The 21,572-nt window shown below is 53.6% G+C and overlaps 1 protein-coding gene across 1 annotated transcript; it reads right to left on the reverse strand.

The window, feature by feature from the left end:
• Positions 1–1,278: 1,278 nt before the first annotated feature.
• LOC102460285 (uncharacterized) lies at positions 1,279–17,423 on the reverse strand. The gene is made up of 9 exons (XM_006132024.4): positions 17,211–17,423; positions 14,348–14,473; positions 13,154–13,216; positions 11,707–11,769; positions 10,889–10,951; positions 9,906–9,995; positions 7,859–8,010; positions 5,698–5,804; positions 1,279–4,666 (listed from the first exon to the last, which is right to left on the reverse strand). Exons 1-9 carry the CDS (start codon positions 17,299–17,301, stop codon positions 4,528–4,530), a joined length of 894 nt encoding a protein of 297 aa, XP_006132086.2. The 5' UTR covers positions 17,302–17,423; the 3' UTR covers positions 1,279–4,527.
• Between the last annotated feature and the right edge of the window lie 4,149 nt (positions 17,424–21,572).

Below are 21,572 nucleotides of genomic sequence, written 5' to 3' on the forward strand. Positions count from 1 at the left end.
AACTTGATAGTGTAGACAAAGCCTAAGGTTTTGTCTGGCAATTGATTGACAAAACGACTATTGTTCACAGGGACTTAAGCCTCCCTCACTCCCCTACAAACTACAAAAGTTTTGCTGAAGCACATGCACAAGTGTAAGGCTGTGTCTACATTGGGAAAGTTTGGCGACAAAAGTGCTGTTGACATGTGTAAGCAGGGGCTGAACTGCTGCTTGCTGTCAGCCAGCTGAAAGGAGGGGTGGGTGTGCCCACTACAGGGCTACGTCTACACTGGCCCCTTTTCCGGAAAGGGCATGTAAATTTCACCAGTCGTCGTAGGGAAATCCGCGGGGGATTTAAATATCCCCCGCGGCATTTAAATAAAAATGTCCGCCGCTTTTTTCCGGCTTTTAAAAAAGCCGGAAAAGAGCGTCTAGACTGGCCCCGATCCTCCGGAAAAAGTGCCCTTTTCCGGAGGCTCTTATTCCTACTTCTTATTCCCCAGCACAGGAACCATACCTGTGTACGGTGACCGGCAACATCCAGAGCCCCAAACCCCAGAAGGCCACTCTCTTACTGGTGCGCCCGCCCCCGTGTGGTCATTCTGCAGCGTAACTATCCCTGCTAGTAGACCCCGCCCTGTGTGTTTTGTGAGAAACCATCATATTCCAGGCACATCCCAATGTGCTGGCAATCCAAAGCCTTCCCGTGTTTTAAGTTAAGGCCTTGGGGCACAACATGGGTAGGGGCATGGCCTGCGTCAGGTGAGCTTAGCCTGCCCTGGCCTGTGATACCCCTGGCCCATGCAAGTAGGTTTTTCCAATCAACACAGCTACCACCTCTCAGGGAGGGGGTACCTATGCTGACAGCAGAGCTTCTCCTGTTGGCATGGGAAGCGTCTTCACTAACACAGCAGCAGTGCCCCTCTCTGTGCAGCGCGGTGGACGTGTAGCCAAGCCCAAAGAGCACACAGCCAACACGGAAGTGATGTATCACAGTGCTGCTGCTTTTGCTTATCAAAGAGAACTCTGGCTACCCTCAGCCAGGACCTGCCACCCTACTCAGCCTAGTGCAGGAGTCGGCAACCTTTCCGAAGTGCTGTGCCAAGATTTAACCCTCCTGCCCTGGGCTGTGCCGCTCTCTTGGGAGGGGCTCTCTCTACTGTGCACCCCATGGGCCACCTGGGTCAATGCAAACCTTTCCCTGCACTACCAGTTGCCAATGGAAACTCATTGTTAATTACATAATTACAGCCAGTGCTGCAGCTGGGGAGAACAGTGTAAATTAAATTATTAAACAGATTAAACGTTTTAACTTTCTCTTGTTAGTTTATCAAACTTCATTTTAAATGAAGTAAAATATGATGTCCAACACAAAAGGGTTCAAAGTTTTCTTAATTTATGGCAGGGATGGGGAACCTTTTTTGGGTCAGTGGTCACTGATCTACAGAAAAATCATTTGGGGGTCCATACAAGTGAGAAGCAAAAAACCTCCCCAAACCCCCAACCCTCACTGATGTGGCCCCAACTGAGACACCTCACTCTTCTGGCAGTCCAGTCCCCACAGGGTGAGGCGAGGGGCCAGGGAGGATTGAGGTTCAGAGCTTCCCATAGGCCAGATTTACTTTTCTGGGGTTCCACAGTTAGTGGATTTTGTGGACCCCCTTAGGCTCTGGGGTGGAAACAAAAATGAGAGGCTCAATGTGTGGAACAGGGCTGCCAGTGAGTGGGATAGGGATGCAGGATCTGGGCAGGAGGTGGGGTGCAGGACGGGGGGGGGGGGGGAGGGGAGGGTCTGGAAGGGAATTTGGGGGAAGGAAGGGGTTGGGGCAGTAATACAGAAAAGGTGAGAGAGTGAGAATGCAGCCAAATAGCTAATTGGGGTGGGAGGCAAAGAAACGGGTAGTAAAGGAAAGTGCAGCTTCTGCAAAGTAAACTTATATCCCCCCCCCCCATCTTCCCTCTGCTCCAGCCTCGTTTCCCTCAACCCCATGTTCCCTGCAGCCTGATCCCTGCATTGCCCCAGGCCCCACAGTGCAATCCCTCCGGATGCCACAGAGGGAAGAGAGACCATGGGGATCCTGAGACCACAAGCCATGGAGCAGCAGGTTGGAAGCATCCTGGGAAATCTTTGCAGGACAGGATTGTAGAACCTGAGACCAGCTTGATGTGTTTTGGCTGGATCCTTGCCAAGCCGGTGATGAGCAACCCCACCAAGGGCAGGGCCCTGGGTTGGGACCCAGTGGAGAGAGAGGGCCCCGTCCCCCTACTCTGGCTACTGCCCACCTGGGGTTGTGGCTCCCCTCACCTCCCTGACTGGCCATTGGACCGCATAGCCCTGATTGTGAGGGCAGCGCTATTGCCTCTGGCTGTTAAGCCATACTACTCTGTGACCCAGAGATGTTACACAGGCCTATAGTGACCCCTGTCCCAACCCGAAAGGGGATGTGGTGTGCACGATCTGTCACTGACTTCCTGTGGGAACTGGGCAAGTCACTGCTGCCCAGGTCCTCAAAGGTATTTTGGCACCAGGAATAAATTCAAAATGGCTGCTCAGCTCAGCTGCCGCCTAACTCGTCAGGCGCCTCAGGCTTGGGGGCCGGCTGTCAGCAGCTGCCTGAGCGCTGACCCTGCTCTGCATGCCGTGCAGCGCTTCCCACTCACGTCTAAATCCTGGAGACCCCAGAGGGTTCTCAGACAAGCCCCCTGCTCCCCCAGCACCACTTACCCTGCCATGGGCCGAGCTTGCCTACCCTGCACAAAGCAGAGGGGTATGACCCTTCCCTCTAGGGGTTTGGGCACTGAAAGGAGATGTGGCCAACCAGGCGCCAGTTAGGGCTGCCAGATAGTTTCAACAAAAATAGCGGACACACTTGACAGTACATCACAGTCTACATTACAGCTTATTGAGAAAACATCGGACAGGTCGATTTTCTCAATTCTATTGTCTCAATTTGTTTCCCAAACAGAAAGCTCAAATACTGAACTGTCCAGTTCAAAACCGGACACCTGGTAACCTTAGCGCCAGTCCCCACTTCATTTAATTAGTTATGCAAAGAGGAACAGCTCCAGCAGGAGAAACTGAGACATTGGTGGTGTCCTGAGACCGGTGTTAGAACTGTCACCTGTCACTCAGTGCCATGTGTGCCTTGCCCCTGTCCCGCCTGCACTCTGCGGGTTTGTAAGGAAGCAAACTGGGCCTAGGCAGCCTAGGGAAAGATGGGAGCTGCCCCCTCTGTCCTAGGGAGCTGCTTGCTTGGTCTCCGTCCGCTTTTCTTCTAGGGTGTTTTGAATTCTGACTTTTGTTTGTGCCCTGACTGCAGCAAAACCACCCAGACTACCGTCACCATGACGATCAGGGCACCCACCTGAGGAGGGGGGAATGTGGAATCTATCTGAGTGGAGATGGGTCCCCACCACCTTTGAGGACTTGGGGTTAAGCCGGGTCCCTTTTCCTTCAGCATTTCATGCCTGGCTTGATTCGGACAATTTTATACAAGTGAAACTTTTGATTTCTCACACTACTTGTCTCGTTCTCCCCAGATTTCTCCGTAGACAGACCGGCACAGGTGGATGCTTTGAGAGGTGTGTGTGTGTTTTGGCCAAGTTAGCAGGGGAGGAAAATTTGCCCTAAACCAGAAAGTTGACCCCATTCCTTGCTCTAGAGAAGTGACCAGTTGATGGTCATTGGTGGCTTCTAAAATGTGAGTCCTGATGCAGTGAGGAGCCTGTCCCCTCTCCATAAACACTGAGAAGAGGAATATAGTTCAGGGGGGGTAGCTGGATCTTCCATCCAATACATTGCAAGGTGTGAAGGAGTCAGTTCTGTCTGATACAGGGGTGTGGAACCTCAGGACCAGGGGCCAGATGCAGCCCCCCCAGCTTACCTGGGTCCAGCCCCTGAGGCTCAGGGCTCTCCTCCCCCTCCGCGCTATTTGGGAGCCTGCACGGGTGCTTCAGTCGTCTCCCCCCCCCCGCCGTCTCCCCTGCCATCCACAAAATCTACTAGCCTGGGCCCACCTAGGCTCTGGTGTGCAAGAGGAACGTGGGAAGCGTCTGTCTCCTTCTCAGCTGGGGACCACGACTGTAAAGGCTGGTTTTTGTTTTGTTTCTTGCTTGCTTAGTCCCCAGCTAATTTTTCTGAGGCTCAGCAGCCCCCGACCCAAAAACGGTTCCCCACCCCGGTCTAATCGTTAGAGGAGGGGGCTGGGACTCAGGACACTGAGGAACTATTCCAGGCTGGGAGTGGAATGGGAGCTGGGTTAGAGCAGGGATGCTGGGGTTCTACCCTGGCTCTTGGAGGGGAGGGTGGTTCAGCAGCCTGTTTCCAGCCATGTAGAAGACTGCAGGATTACAAGAGCGGGGTCTGGAGCTGGGTAAGTCTCTGTCTCTCAGTTTCCCCACTGTAAAGTGGCACCTTGTGCCCAAGAGCAGAGTGGGTAAGGTGGGTGAGGTTTAAGGCAATGGAGTTTACAAAGAGCTGGCAGCACATGGAAGGGGCCAGAGGGGAGCAGGAAGACGCGCTGCCTACGTCGTGTTCCTCCCGAACAGCTAACAAGTCCATTTCTTTTCACAGATCCAGCCTTCCTCACTGGCTGCACACGGCATGTCGTTCCACTTCCCATCTCTGAACATCATCACGCAGTCCTCTCCACCACCGTAATCGTTGGGTTCCCCTCGATTCCAGTTGCTGGGGATCAAAGAACAGAAGACTCAACTGGGCATTCGCGGGGAGAAATTCCCTTTGAGCCTCCAGAAGAAGATCCTCCCCCACTCCTCGAAAGATGGTTTGGGGCTGATGGGTGCAGGGCAGTGGATAAGAGCCAAGTGTAATTGCATAAGGCCTCTGTGCTACTCCAGTTTTAAACTGGTTTTGCTGTTACCTTCACTAGCATTTACACGGGTGTAAATCTGGGCTAATGCAATGGTGGCTCAGGGCTGAACCATTACGGTGAGCTACCCACAGTCTTTCAAGGGCTTTTCCTGAATGGCTGGGCCCTGACTGGGTTTGGGCACGCTGCATCCTTAGGCTCTCTGGCGAGCCCCTGTTCCCAGGCTGACTCTGCATGGAGTCGGTTCTTGGGGCAGCGTCACTTCCTGGGAGATTTCTACAAGAGGGGACTGAGCTGGGTGCTGGTGGTGACCCCTCTGTCCCAGGACTAGCGCCAAGAAACACGACACTACAAATCCTCCGGTTTCTGCTCAAATGGGAACTGGCCCATAAGCCCCCAAAAGCTGCTATTGCCTGGCCCAAGGGGACAATTTAAAGCCAATTGTCACCCACCATTTTATTCTCTCCCCCACTAGCTGTGCTTCCCTCTGGGGAGACCCTGGATGACTTAGGGTATGTCTACACTGCCACCCTAGTTCGAGCTAGGGTGGCTAATGTAGTCATTCAAACTCCTCATTGCAGGAGGAGTAACGGTAGTCCGAATTAGGGGCTTTAGTTTGAACTACCTAGCCCGTGCCACGTGTAGCCATGGGCAGGGAGTCCGAAGTACTGAGCATTTATAAATGGCGGCGCCCGGGAACATGCAAATAAAGCCCGGGATATTATAATCCCAGGCTTCATTTGCAAGTTCGAATGACTACATTAGCCACCCTAGTTCGAACTAGTGTGGCAGTGTAGACATGATAGAGAGATGAGCGCGCGGTGTCTGGAGAACAGCCATTGGCCGGCTGTACCTTCCCACATGCACCCGTGCGTGGGATTGGGCTGACCTGTACGAGAGAGGATTGTTGTCAACCCATATGAACGTCCCTTCGTTGTTAATGTCGTGCAGGCCGATCCAGTACTGCTTCCCTTTGGCGTTCTTCGCCAAAAACTCCTGAGACAAGAAAACCAATGGACTGCAGTGACGTCCAAGGCCCCAGCTTCACACAGCCCCTCCCCCATGTTGGCTGGGAGATATTCTCCCGGTGCTGAGGTGTGGCCCATTGGATTATTAGAATTTGAGTAGCAGCTACAGGCTGAGAGTGAGGCCACATTACATCCACTGCTGCATAGACACCTAGGCTACGTCTACACTGGCCCCTCTTCCGGAAGGGGCATGTAAATTTCACTAGTCGTCGTAGGGAAATCCGCGGGGGATTTAAATATCCCCCGCGGCATTTAAATAAAAATGTCCGCCGCTTTTTTCCGGCTTTTAAAAAAGCCGGAAAAGAGCGTCTAGACTGGCCCCGATCCTCCGGAAAAAGTGCCCTTTTCCGGAGGCTCTTATTCTTACTTCAAAGTAGGAATAAGAGCCTCCGGAAAAGGGCGCTTTTTCCGGAGGATCGGGGCCAGTCTAGACGTTCTTTTCCGGCTTTTTTAAAAGCCGGAAAAAAGCGGCGGACATTTTTATTTAAATGCCGCGAGGGATATTTAAATCCCCCGCGGATTTCCCTACGACGACTAGTGAAATTTACATGCCCCTTCTGGAAGAGGGGCCAGTGTAGACGTAGCCCTAGTGAAAGACATTCCCTGCCCCCCAAGAGTTTACAGATACAACCAATATTGGGAGGGGAAACTGAGGCACAGTGATTTGCCCAAGGTCACATAGAAGGTCAGTGATAGAGCAGGGCCCAGCTGTCCTGGCTCCCAGGCTAGTTCCTGCACCACTAGAGCAGGCGGCTCCCCTTGCAGAGGCCCTGCTGAGGGGCTGTTGCTTTGGATGGATGGGCTAGCTGGGAACTCTCAGGGAGCTCCTAAGGGCCCCTGATCTGGACCCCAGTTCTTGGCCAGGTGCTGAGTATCCACAGCCTGGTTTTCTGCTCCATCCCGAGCCAACAGATGGCGCCAAATACATGTAGCACGGTCCCTGGGTAGCCTGGGACGGACACAATGCCTTGTCACTGCAAATGCCTTCATAAGAACAGCCGCACGGTGTCAGCCAAAGGAAGGCCTGTCTAGTCAGTATCTCCTCCAGCCACAGTGGACAGAGCCAGGCAGCGCCCGGTACAGAGCAGGGCAATTAGCGGGTGATCCACCCCTGGAGGTCCATTACCAGCTTCTGGCAGTCTGAGTTTTGGGACACCCTAAAGCGTTGGGTTTGCATCCCTGGCCACCTTGGCTAGCAGTCCTGGATGTAGCTGTTTTCTGGGACTGTATCGAGTTCTCCTTTGAACCCAGTTAACCTTCTGGCATTCCCAGCATCCCGTGGCAGGGAGTTCCCCAGGCTGACTGTGCCGTGGGATGAAATACCTCCCTCAGTTTCACTAAACCTGCTGTCTCCGAATGCCGCGGGTTGAGCCCTAGCTCTTGTGTTATGTGAAGAGGGAGCTAAGGGCACGTGTGCACATCAGGGGCTTAATTCCAACTAAGCGACGCAAATGGAGCGACGTCAGTTGTGTCGCTTATTCCGAAATAACTTATTTCGAGTTTTGGTGCTGTCTACACAGCACTTATTTCGAAGTAGAGCGCTCGCCCCCCGACTTCTCTTGCTCCTCGCACAATGAGGTTACAGGAGTCAGAATAAGAAGTCCTCCAGCTTGACAGTATTTTGACATGAGGGTGCAATAAGTGCCAGCTGTGTAGGCGCGGACTATGTTATTTCAAAATAATGTTGCTGTGTAGACAGAGCCTAACACTCCCTACTCACTTTCCCCACCCCAATGGTGATTTTATAGCCTCTCTCCTATCCCCCTTCGCTGTCTCTTTTCCACAGTCCTGGGCTTTTTCATCACCTGTGCCTGGAAACTCTTTCAGCCCCCTGACCTTTTTTGTGCCCTTCTTGTGCACACACCCTTACCCCCATGTGTAATGTGTTCCCTAGGCACAACGCAGAGAGACACCAGCTCCTAGCCTGTCCCCAGGCATCGCACTCACCCCAAGAGCCACCCGCCCACCTGGACACCTTCCCCACCCCCTTTCCAGGCTGGCTGGACTCAGCACTTGACTTACCTGCTCCTGTTCGTTATCAATGATAATCAGCTGGCCCCCTTGGTCAGTGCAGGCCTGCTTAGCATAGGACCAGTGTTTACGCTCCGTGGAGAAGTAGTAACAGGTCCCCGCATACAGCAGCCAGTTGGACGGGCAAATGCTGCAGTTGGAGTCTGCAGGGCAGAGCAGGCAGATGTCAGTCTCCACACTGGACTGCATAGCGTATGCCCACAGCCCCTTCCCCCAGGGCCGCAAAGCACTCAGCAAAGGTGGGGGGAAACTGAGGCACCGAGCGGTGCAGTAACTTGCTCAAAATCATTCCCAAGCCGGGAAGAGAACCCAGGAGTCCTGATTTCCAGCCTCACCTGCTCTAACTGCCAGAGCAACAGATATCAGCCTTTTTTTATGGATGGACCCTTAGCCCATTTCTAATGGTGGTGTGGACCCCTTTGGAGATCCTACACATTGTCTGCAGCACGGGTGCAGACCACAGCCTGAAAGCCACGGGGCTAGATACCACTGGCCTCCGAGGAGCTGGGAGTAGAAGCCAGGAGTCCTAGCCCTCTGCTCTAACCATTAGACCTCATAGCCCTCCTAAAGGTGGGACTAGAGTCCAGGTGTCCTGTTGTGACATAGTGCGGGGGGAGGGGGGAGCTGTACACTCTGGGGTGCGCTGTCTGCTCTTGTGGCCCTGCGTCCACTCTGGTTGCTGTGTGTGCTGTGGGTGACCCCTACTGGCCTCTGTCTGTACGCACTGCCCAGTGGGGGTCACCCCTGAGCATAAGCACATAGGCAATGGCCAGCAGCTTCTCGCCTGGCCATGAGAAGGGTGTAAACAAAGGAAGGGGGAAGAGTGCTCTGCGGTTTCGAGAAGAGACAGGTTGACTGGGCAAACATGAAGAGAAGGGACTAAACCGAGTACTGGGGGTTCAGGGGCCTGTGTACCCCTACCCCAAGGGGTCTAAGGCTGCCTGCCCCCTTACTCCGATGTCCACATCGAACCCGGGCCATGCTGTATCGGAGAAGCAATAAACCCTCCCTATTCTACTGGCTGGCAGAGTCACATCTTGCGGACGGGGGTGCAGGGGCGGGGGTCCCCGCTGCGCTGTCACACCTGTGTTCTAGTCCCCTGCTCTCACCATTAGACAAAACTGACTCCTTCCCAACCAAGCAGTTTATTCAGGGGAGATCTCAGCTAAGCCCCCTGAGCGATATTAATCCACTAGAAGATTTACCTGGCGTTGTTCAGGTAAACAATTAACTCAGTTCACTTATTTTTCTTCATTGAAGTCATGGCTCTGGGGTAGGCTGGGGAGGAGGGGGTCAGTATTCAGGCTGCCCTGGGGAGAGAGGATTACCCCAGCCCTGTCTCACTGCAGCAGCCTGGGACCAGGTGAGACCCGCCTCTGCATGGCTGCTGCCGCTCCAGTGGGCACACCTGGGGGGTGGGGTGCACATCTCCTGGCTGGGGCAGGGCCAAGTTCATCTGCCCCCTGCATCCCCCAGCGAGACTGTGCAGCAAATGCAGCAGCAAACTGTGCACTTTCCCCTCGTTCTCTGATGAAGGGGACCAGCCAGCAACATTCCCGTACCAATCGGGGTTGGGGGGGGCTTCAGCCCTCCCCTGGCTTCCCTAAAGGGTGCTTTGGGCATGGGAGGCTTGGGGCTGGAGCAGTCCTGGAGGGTGCACCCCCAGCCAGCCCCTTCCACCTGCCTAGTGATTGTCTCTTTTCTTTATGGTTCGATTAGATGCAGTCCCATTCTAGGCACAGCCCATTGTCCTGGCACAACCAAATCCTTACCTGCTTTAAGTTAGGATAAGAGGAAGCTACCAAACATGGTGGTCGTAGCTCTTACCTTTTGGGAGGAGTTCTTGAACCAAGGGACTTGCAGACAGACACACAGACAGACGGACTCACAGACAGACACACAGAGTACGTATCTCTAACATACAGAGAGAGATGTGTATTATGCAGCACCTTAGCTGCCCCAGGCACAGAGGCAGAACAGAAAGACAGTCCCTGCCATGAAGGGCTGAGAGTCTTAGCCCTCCCAGCAGCTCTCTTACTTTTCCCTTTCTGGATAGTATCCAGAATCTGGTAGGCTTGGACCCTGATGTCATCTCTGTCGCTTTTCCCTTTGGCCAGATCCTCCGTCACTGCAAACAGAGCTCACCGTCAGAGGTAGGACCAGGGCTGTGTCCCTGTGCAGTCTGTGACGCTCCCCGCAGCCTGCGCTTTACAAGCCAGCCAGAGCGCACGCAGCTAGGCCGGGTGTGTCTGCGCATGGATTGTAACCACCGGGGCCTGGTTCTGGCACTGAAATGGGCCCCTTTCCCAGACCAGGAGGCACAAGGCTTGTTACGCAGTTCATGGGAGATGGTCATTAGGGACTGGAAACCTGGCTGGAATCACTAGCTGAACCTGAACCAAAATCAGTCAGCTAAAGCCAGGTCCCCTCCCCAAACCCCCCAAGAACCCTGCCCTCCCCTCACATCCATGCACACGTCCCTGCCCCCTAGATCCCTACCTCTGGCTGCCTTCTGCCCAGCCCTGGAATGTATCCCCCTCTCTGCAGCCCCTAATGAGTCCCCATCCCCCCCAACCTCCCCCGCTTCAAAAACTCCCACTCCCTCTCCTATTTGTCCCACGTGAATAGCGGGGGAAAGAGACACCCAGATCCTCCATCTCGTGTAACAGCCCAGCCCAGCCCAGCCCAGCACATGCCAGTCCCTAAAGGCCCAAGGAGCCTGCCACCCTGCGGTGACCAGAATCCCTGGAACAGAAGGATGAACGGGCTTCCCCAGTTAGAATCACACAATGACCCTGACGTGGGACCCCGGAGTGTAGAGGCTCCGTCCCGGGTTTCTGGCCTCGGCGGCTGGACCTTGGATGCTGCTTTCTCAGACTGACCCGGGGGGGGGGGGGGCGGGTGTCCAAAATCACTATGGGAACTGGATGCTGGGATTCTCCACCCCCAACCCTGCTTATTTCTATTCTTCCCCACCCTTTCCTCTGAGCCCTGCCCCCACCTCCTGTCTCAGGCTCTCACCTTCTTTTTTCATCAGGGCCTGGTCCGACTGCAGCCTCTTCAGATCGATGGCCAGCTCTGCCTCTGAGAGACAAACAGTCCTTGCTTGATGTGACTGCACAGCCGGGTAGGCTGTTGCCTGGAGGCCTCTCAGCCAAACCCTCTGGTGCAGCAGCATGGCTAATGGAGGTTCCCTTACCTATCTGCATGTCCCAAGTGAGGGAGGGAAGAAGGGAGTGGGGGAGGAGGAGGGTGTGTGTGTGTGTGAGTGAATGAGAGAGAGAGAGAGAGAGAGAAAGAGACTCTGCAACTCCCATTGACCAGGACCTGCTGCCAATGGGAGCTGCAGGGGTGGTGCCTGTGGGCAGCAGTGCGGAGAAACACACGCTGCCTAGTAGCCACTGCCAGAAGGGTATGCCAGCTGTTTTCAGGAGCCACTTGAAGTAAGTGTCGCCCCCTCATCTCCTCCCACTCCATCCCCCCGCACCACACACCCAAGCTCCCTCCCAGAGCCTGTCCTCTGCACCCCCAACCTCTGCCGCAGCCTGGCGGAAGTGAGTGAGGGTGGGAGAGAGGGGGGTGGAGTGAATGGGAAGCGGGGCCTCAGAGAAGAAGCAGGGCAGGGGCGTGGCCTCAGGGAAGGGGGCAGGCAGGGGTCGGGGTCTTTGGGTTTGTGTCATTAGATCATTGTCCTGGGAGAGCGTATCCTGGGGCCCCGGGGCTCGGTGGGAAGTGGGCAGGGAATGGGGCTGTCGGGGGAGGAGGGAGATGACTGGGGTGCGGGGGCTCACACACAGAGGGGATGCTGGCTGGCGGCTCTGTAGGGCTCCGGTACGTACCAATGCTGTGCATGGCGGACTGGTTGAAATGGAGCATCTGCAGTTGCTTTGCTGCCTTGGAGCCTGGAAGAGACAGAGGCGATGAGCTGGGAGCTTCCCTTCCCTGCTCATCTCCTGAGGCCAGGCCGTGTTCTCTAGCAGAGGGGGTCTGTCAGGTATGGGGGCCTCCCAGGGCTGGTTTCCTTCCCAGGGAAGAGACTGCTCAGGTGGATTTGCCTTAGCCTGCCCCTTGGCCAGGATGATCCATGAGCTCTAAGATGGAGAGCAACTTAACCTAGGCCAGGTAGCGAGGCAAGATTAGAACTTGGGGCTCCAAGAGTCTCTACCTTGGGCTCACGCCTTCAGACCCAGCGGCCAGCCCCCTTGGGGAGAGCTTGTGAATGAGTTTAGTTACAGCCGCTCGCCTGGGGAAATTTCTCCTGGAGTCACTGTGGACTGGAGCAGCACGGCACAGGCCACCAGGGGTAGACCCCTTGGTGTGAATGCTGCTTTGCACCATCCCAGCATGTCGACACTAGCCGCTTGCATTGGCATTCATGCAACAGGACAAGGGCTGTAGCAAAGGGGCAGGTTCTGCACCCGGAGCCAAGGCATGCCAAGCACCCACTTTCGACACAGCAAGAGGCACAATCAAGCACCTTGAAGTAAGGAGCGAGCTGCAGACAATGGAACTGACCGCCTAAGGCACCAGCTGCATGGTGGGAAAGGGCCCCGTGGGCTGAGTGGGGCCCTGGGTGCAGTCCCAGGGGCTCAGAGAAGCCAGAGCATGCGGAGGGTGAAAGGAGTTTGTGGGTGTGTGGCTGGTGAGTCTTGCCCACATGCTCAGGGTTTAGCTGATCGCCATATTTGGGGTCGGGAAGGAATTTTCCTCCAGGGTAGATTGGCTGAGGCCCTGGAGGTTTTTCGCCTTCCTCTGTAGCATGGGGTACAGATCACAGCTGGAGGATTCTCTGCATCTTGGGGTCTTCAAAGTATTTGAAGGCTTCAATATCTGAGATCTAGGTGAGAGGATTATTCTAGGAGGGGGTAGGTGAGATTCTGTGGCCTGCACTGTGCAGGGGGTCAGACTAGATGATCATAATGGTTCCTTCTGACCTCAAAGTCTATGAGTCTATGAGTTGTGAGTGTGACTGTGGCAGGAAGCAGAGATGGAATTTCTCGGGCACAGAAGCCCCGGGAGGGGCAGACAGGGGATTTCCAAGAGAGGAGCCAGTCTGTGGCTGTTTGTTCCTGCCCTGTGCTGGGGAACTTTGTACCATTCTTACTGTGGGCCGGAGCAAAACGGAGGAGGGATTTAAACAAGGTCACCCTGAGAAAAGGTCCGATGGGGAGCAGTGACTGCTCCCCCAAAGGAGCAAACCGTCAAGGCCTCAGATTTTGGTTTCCATCAAAGGGCCAACAACAGTAAACAGCTCCACCGAGAGCCACGAGGAAGCTGAATTGCTACCGTTGCCTCTCAGCAGGGATTGATCAGTCCGCAACTGCTCCAGCTCCTTGGACATCTCTGAGCCTAGACAGGAGAACAGACACCAGCTGCTGTTGATACGGCTTGGGGAGCAGAGTTGTCAGAGAGAAATGCTGCATCTCTACTCTCCAGCTTCCCCCCGCTTGCTGGTGCCCACCGGAGCGACGTGGGTGCTGCAATTAGCTGAGCATCACGGCGCTGGGAAATCCCAGGCTCACCCACAATGCCAAGTGCCCAAGCTCCTATACAACGAATGGGGAGAACAACCCAACTGGGAGTGCAATCCACAAAGCCCAGCAGGCTGGTGGGAGCTGCACAAGCTAGCCAATGGGGGACACTGGTGAGCCTTGCCCCCCGCTTTTCCCCGCAGAGCTAGGCACCCCAGTCCAGGCTACAGGAATAGAAGGATCTAGGCACCCCTCTCCAGGCATAGGTATCCAGCTAGTATCTTGTGGGAACGAGGTAGGCCCTAGCTAGGCAGGGGCGGAAATGCTGCTGCCACCGTGTAACTTTTAGCCCAAGATTACAGCACTCGCCTGGGATACAGGAGACCCAGATTCCAAAAATAATGAACTTTCTTTTCCTTTTCCTTGCCTTCTGGGTTCTGAACCATCACGTCACTTTCCCCAGCTGTTCTCTGCAACTAGCATCCGTCCCCGCATTCTCAAAGGGGAGCTCAGCATCTCACCTAATCACAAGACTCCTGGAGCTGGAGTTTTCATTCAAGCACCACCTAGAGTTGGCAGCACTGAGGCTGTTGTGTGTGACCACCCCCCACACAGGCTCCTCAGCACAACGTGAATCCCAGCCCTCTACTGTACACTCCTCTTGAGTGACAGGAGCAACTCCATCAGCTAGCAGGAGTAGATGGGCCGTTATCCTATGTAGAGTGGCTGCTAAAGGGCCCCTCCGCATACGCTGTGTTCACTTGTTGCACATGGGGACACATTCCATCACCCAACACCCCATGTCCCTGCTCACGCGGCAGGCCCTGGGAAGGAGCCGTGTCACCACTGCAAACTAGACGGGAAGTGGCCTGGGACTCACGGGCTGAGATCCCGACCCGGCTGAAGGCAGTAAGCATTTGACAGCGACTATGGAGTGAGGATTTCACCCCTCGGCTTTTCCCCAGGGCCATTCCTACGGGATGCTCCCAAAGATACTCTGGCTACTTACTCTTGGCAACCAGCACGGCCAGGAGGATGGCCCACAGCACGAACGACATGGCGTGCACAGCATAAAGGGCTAAGACAGACCTTGACTCCCCAGCCAGGCCCGTACCGCACTGCTGCAAGGAACTCCCTGGAAGGCAGCAGCAGAGACAGGTGGGGTTAGAGCCGGAGTCCCTGCCCGCTGGGAGAGGGTCCCGGGGGAGGAGAGCTCAGAGCCTCGTGGGGAATTCACTGTTAGCATTTGTAAATAAATAGTGATGGAAACGCTGCTGGGCCAAGAATCTCTGCACAGGGCAAGTGGGGGGCTCACACCGAGAGGCTGGGAAATCAAGTTAGGGTATGTCTACCCCACTCATTCCACGAGGAGTAACAGTTGTTCGAATTAGGATCTTTAATTCGAACTACCTACTCCATGCCGGGTGTAGCCGCGGGCTCGGAGTTCGGACTAAGGGGGATTTAAAAATGGTGGCACCTGGGCACATGCAAATGAAGCCCAGGATATTTAAATCCCGGGCTTCATTTGCAACTCCGCTTGCCCTCATTACCCTACCTAGCTCGAACTAATGAGCTAGAGTAGCCGTACCCTTAGAATGTTAACATCTAATCTCTCTCTCTAGATCCCTATCTACCCCGTAGCTATACTGTCTCCCCTCCATCCTATTGATCTATCTATCTATCTATCTATCTATCTATCTATCTATCTATCTATCTATCTATCTATCCCCATACTCCCCATCTATCTATCTATCTATCCCCATACTCCCCATCTATCTATCTATCTATCTATCTATCTATCTATCTATCCCCATACTCCCCATCTATCTATCTATCTATCTATCTATCTATCTATCTATCTATCTATCTATCTATCTATCTCCATATGCCCATGCCCCAGCATTAAGAGAGCCCTGTTTTCTGGGAGTCCCATCTGTTTCCCAAGGACCCTTGGGGGAGCCAGGCTGTGAGATCCATGTGAGATGCTGGGAAGATTCCCGGGGGTTCCATCCTCCCACCTTCCTCTCTCTGCTTTGACTGCCTGCCACCATCAGGACCCAGCTCCATGGCTGCAGCCCCTGCCTGCCTCTCCCCCCCCCCCCGTGTGATCCACGCTGCCCCCCATGGCTCGCTGTGCCCTGCGCTGCCCAAGGTTCCGTTCTCTCCCTCCCAGCTGCTGACATGGGTGCCATGAAGTCTCCCAGGTAGTCCCCCTTCATGCAGCCTCCTCTAGGCAGGGAGCAGCCCTTGGTCTAGGAGAGCTTTGTGCCCTGCGCGGTACCCGGTACTCCCCAGCCTCCCCCTGCCCCTGCCCCCACCCACGGTGCTGCTGTCAGCAGGGGGCTGGGGAGCAAAAGGAAGTAGCTGTGTCCCCAACCCCCACATCTCACAGCAGCCCCCCCTTCTTCCCCATCACTGTCCAGGACAATAAAAAAGAGGAAGCAGAGAAGCTAAATCTGCTGCAAGTGCAGAACTGCACGAGGCTGTTCCTATTGTGCAATGCCAGGATGTGCTGCCTGGTCAGCAGTGTCCTGGATCTGAAACAGCTCTCGTACAGCTTCCACCCCCGGCCTGGGACGGGCACCGGGCCAGGGCTCCTGCTAACCTAACCTGGAATTGTGTAGGACAGCTCCACTGCCTGGCAACTCGTGCATCATGGACAGTATCCCTGGGTGCAGAACGGGTGCAAAATCTATTTATCCATCCAATCCAATAGACACGGTCCATTCCCACTCACCCCACTCATCCATCCCCAAACCCCGACCCATCCATCCACCCATCCCACCCATACACAGCTATCTAGCCATCCATCCCTACACCTCGACCCATCCATCCATCCGTCCCCACTCACCCCATCCTTCCAGCCATCTATCCATCTGTCTCTACGATAACTCAATACACAGCATAGGAAAGTGATTGTTCACTTTTATTTAGCTTTGGTGAGGCCACATCTGGAGTATCGCATCCACGCACCCATTACAGAAAGGATGTGGATGAATTGGAAAGAGTCCAGCAGGGGAAAATAAAAATGATGAGGGGGCTGGAGCACTTGACTTATGAGGAGACGTTGAGGGATTTGGGTTTGTTTAGTCTGCAGAAGAGAAGAGTGAGGGGGGATTTGATAGCAGCCTTCAACTACCCAAAGGAAGGTTCCAAAGAGGCTGGAGAGAGGCTGTTCACAGAGGTGGCAGGTGGCAGAACAAGGAGCAATGGGCTCAAGTTACAGTGGGGGAGGTCTAGGTTGGACATTAGGAAAAACTGTTTCCCTAGGAGGGTGGGGAAGCACTGGGCTGGGTTCCCTAGGGAGGTGGTGGAATCTCCATCCCTGGAGGTGTTTAAGTCTCTGCTTCTTTGGCTGGGTTGATTTAGTTGGGATGGATCCTGCTTTGGGCAGGGGGCTGGACTCAATCTTCGGAGGTCTCTTCCAGATCCAGGTTCTACGATTCTGTACATCCTCATCCATCTCCATCTCCACACAGATCTGGCCATCCATATCTAGCTATCCCTAGACAGTCCCCCTACAGCCCCCCGACTCTCCCGCACACTGGTGCAATCCCCTCAGTGCTGCAGTATCCGAGCCCCAGACAGAAACATCTGAAAACGCTCCCGAGAGAAGCCTGGAATTGTCATCTTGGCTCTGCCCAGCACCCCCAGCCGTGAGCAGTGGAGACACCAGCTCCCAGCCAGCATGTCTCCATTCCCACTGCGCAGCTGAGCACTAGGCAGTTTCAGACGTAGGGCCCAGTCCTGACCAACCCTTGTTTTCACAGGTGGTGGGGAGGGGGCTGCAGGATCAGGGCCAGCTGATAAGGGGCGAGCTGATAGCAGGGAATGGCTGTGCACTCTCCCACTCGGGCAGCCCGCAGGGTTACCTGCTCTCCCCAGCGCCATGTCTGCCTCCTGGACCGTGAGCGTCTCTTGGTCGGACTCTTCGTACTTTCGGTAAATGCTGCCCGAAGGCATCACGTGGAGCCTCGTCCCCCAGCTGCTCCTGCGGGTCTTGTACCAACTGCACCTCTGAGCAGCGTTTCTGGAGAAGGAAGCTGTGCAGAGCCGCCCTTCCTCTCCTCAGAACAATGAGATCATAGAATCCTAGAGCTGGACGAGACCTCAGGAGTCATCAAGTCCAGCCCCCTGCTCTAGGCAGGACCAATCCCAACTATATCAACCCAGCCAGGGCTTTGTCAAGCAGAGACTTAAAAACCTCTTCTAGGGATGGTTTTCCACCACCTCCCTAGGGAACCCAGCCCAGTGCTTCCCCACCCTCCCAGGGAAATAGTTTTTCCTAATATCCAACCTAGACCTCCCCCACTGTAACTTGAGACCATTGCTCCTTGTTCTGCCATCCGTCACTACTGAGAACAGCCTGTCTTCCCTTCAGGAAGTTGAAGGCTGCTGTCAAATCCCCCCTCACTCTGCTCTTCTTCAGACTAAACAAACCCAAATCCCCCAGTGTCTCCTCATAGCTCATGTGCTCCAGCCCTCTAATAATTATGGTTGCCCTCCACTGGACCCTCTCCGATGTGTTCACATCCTTTCTATAGAGGGGGGCCCAGAACTGGACACAATATTCCAGATGTGGCCTCACCAGAGCTGAATAAAGGGGAATAATCACTTCTCTGGATCTGCTGGCAATGCTCCTCCTCATGCAACCTAATATGCCATTAGCCTTCTTGGCTACAAGGGCACACTGTTGACTCATATCCAGCTTCTCATCCACTGTAATCCCCAGGTCCTTTTCTGCAGAACTACTTAGCCATTCAGTCCCCAGCCTGTAACCATGCTTGGGATTCTTCCATCCCGAGTGCAGAACTTTACACTTGTCCTTGTTGAACCTCATCAGATTTCTTTTGGCCCAATCCTCTAACCTGTCTCGGTCACTCTGGACCCTATCCCTGCCATCCAGCGTATCTACCTCTCCCCCTATCTTAGTGTCATCTGTGAACTTGCTGAGGGTGCAATCCATCCCCTCATCCAGGTCATTAATAATGATGTTGAACAAAACCAGCCCAAGAACCGATCCTTGGGGCACTCCGTCAATCTGACATCGAGCTGTTGATCACTACCTGACAGACTAGCCAGCTTTCTATCCACCTTACTGTCCATTTATCCAATTCATATTCCCTTAACTTGCTGGCAAGAATATTGTGGGAGACTGTATCAAAAGCCTTGCTAAAGTCAAGGTATATCACATCCACTGATTTCCCCATATCCACAGAGCCAGTTACCTCATCATAGAGACAGGCTGTGTTCCTGCTGCCTTCGGCTAGCACCTCCTCCACCCCCGTACAATCAGAGCTTGTGGTACAGCCGAAAAATAACAGCTCCACCGCCAGGGACCCCGTGGAACATCGTGCGGAGGGAATGTTTGACCCTGCCCAATGAGCTTCTCTTGTCCTAACAACTATTACCAATCGATTCGTCCGTACGTCCATCCATTTGCCTGCACTCCCATTCAGCCAGACATACCCAGAGACACCCACCCACACACCCTCATACCCACCACACACTCCCAGAGACACCCATCCATCCTCCCCTAGAGATACCCACCAACCCATCCTCATACACACCACACACCCCCAGAGACACCCTGTCATGGCTCCTTCCCCACTCTGGCATGATAAATGCAGAAGTGGGGGCCAGCACTGTACCCCAAAGCCTTATCTAACAGGCTTTGGTATAAAACTTTCCCCGAAATCTTAAAAACCTAGATCTTGGGAATAAAACTTCCGCTGCCACCACCCAAATATTGATAAAGAAATCAGGGGAAAGATCATTTGGGAAATCTCACCCCTAAAATAAAAATCAGGACACACAAGTAACCACTGCCAGTTTAATAAAAAGAAAAGAAAGAACTTTTATTATTACAACAATATTCCTGTGCAGGCATAATGACTAGATAGAAAGGTAACAAAATATACTCATGGAGAAACTCCATGGGCCTAGAACTTAGTTACAAAGAAAAGTCAAAACATCTTTTAAACAGTGCCAGACATCAGATCCCATAGCCAACCCTTAAAACAATAAAGCCTAACGAAACTACCTAAACTTTACCCTACTTACAGAAAATGAGGAATGGTGTCCTGGAGAGAGAGAGAAACATACTTGTCCCTCTCTGTAGCTGCAGAGAACTCCCCCAGAGAGACAAAAGGGAGAAAGAAAAAAACCCAAATTCCTTTGTCCCAGTTTGAAAGTCCCACCTACATTCCTACTGGTCACTCCACCTGGCTAGGTGTAGTTAACCCCTTAATTCCCAGGCTGCTGGCTAACCCTCATAATCATGACACACCCATCCACCCACCCCTAGGGACACCCACCCACCCATCCTCATACACACCACACACCCCCAGAGACACCTATTCACCCACCCCTAGAGACATCCATCCACCCACTCCCAGAGATACTCATCCACCCACTCACCCACCCCCAGAGGCATCCACCCTCAGAGACAGTCACCCACCCACCCAGATACGTTGTTACACTTTGTAGAACTAAAACCAGCAGAATCTTAGGGGAGACGGTGATGTGTCGTACTTATCGTGATGTCAGAATTCATTTCCAGTCCCTAGCTACTAAGGTTATCCACCCCACACACACTCATTCACACTCAGTTCTAGGGATGGGATACAATCACCAGCTGCTGTTGCTCACACTAGCCCATTGGCCAGGTGGTCTAGACCGGAGGAGGGGAGTGGGCTTGTGTCAGTGACACTGATGCTGCCGGAGAACGACTGTAGAATCAAAAGACCCAGCTCTACAGTCTTGCACCCATCTTTGTGTACGATTCCTTACCCTGTCCCACTGCCCCAGGACACTGTCTGACCATGAGTCTTCATGTCTTGATGGGGCCTTTGTCTCACTTTCTTGGGTGGGGTCTTTCGCAGGGCTCACCTGCATTGTTCTTCGGCGACTTGGCAGCAGGTCGCCCAGACAGGCTGGCTTCGGGGACTGATTCCGTCACACACACACCCCCCACATTTACATTCACGCTTTCCATAGACACACACCACACTTTAAACAGAGCTAAGGCAGCACAGGGTTTGAAATGGAGTTTCAGTTACAAATGTAAAAAAATACAAAAAAGTGACAACAGGAGATTCTCCAAGAGCAATTCTCAACAAACAGGTTACTAACAAATTAATCCAAATCCCATTTACAAAAACTGGGCCGCGGTTCATGCAGTTACCTAATGTCACATTGGTACACACAATTCATTAAGAGGGCAATTTCATTCATCAACCCTACACTGTACACCCACCATCTCATAAACACCCATTCATCTCCACATACACCCCTCCAGCCTGCCAGCCATCCTGAGACAGCCATCCATCCATCTGTCCACCCCCATGCACACCCATCCCTCCATCCCTGCATTCCAACCCTCCCACCTTCCATATAAATATCTATGCTCCTACATCCCCAACCAGCCTTATGCACTTCTATTCATCTCCATCCCCATGAGGCATTTGGGCTTATTTAGTCTGCAGAAGAGAAGAGTGAGGGGGGATTTGAGAGCAGCCTTCAACTTCCTGAAGGGAGGTTCCAAAGAGGATGGAGAGAGGCTGTTCTCAGTAGTGACGGATGGCAGAACAAGGAGCAATGGTCTCAAGTTACAGTGGGGGAGGTCTAGGTTGGATATTATGAAAAACTATTTCCCTAGGAGGGTGGGGAAGCACTGGGATGGGTTACCTAGGGAGAGGGTGGAATCTCATCCCTAGAGGTTTTTAAGTCTCTTCTTGACAAAGCCCTGGCTGGGTTGATTTAGCTGGGATTGGTCCTGCCTAGAGCAGGGGGCTGGACTCAATGACTCCTGAGGTCTCTTCCAGCTCTATGGTTCTATGATCCATCAATCCCCGTGCACCTCTATGTCCATACACATTCAACCATCTACCCAATCCCTCCGCACCTATCCGCCCTGCCCGCACACACATCTACCTCGTACTTGTGTATGCATGACGTAACATTGTTTTCTTAAAATAGCCTATTCAAATCTCCAGGACGGCTGGTGATACCCATTTATGCAGTTGATACACCTTTCATAGTCAGGTTTCCCTGTAGTTTGTGATGCTCTGGGAGGGGAAAACAAGGGAAACGTGACTGTAAAACTACAAAAATTGGCAGGACGACCCAGGGGAGGGGCAGCAGCTCATCTAATTAAAATCATAGCGGGATATTTTCAAAAGCACCTAAGGGGACGTCTGCAACCATAACAAAGCCCTGTGGCTGGGCCGCAG

The sequence above is a fragment of the Pelodiscus sinensis genome, chromosome 19 (genome assembly GCF_049634645.1).
Source record: "Pelodiscus sinensis isolate JC-2024 chromosome 19, ASM4963464v1, whole genome shotgun sequence".
Classification (NCBI taxonomy): Eukaryota; Metazoa; Chordata; order Testudines; family Trionychidae; genus Pelodiscus; species Pelodiscus sinensis.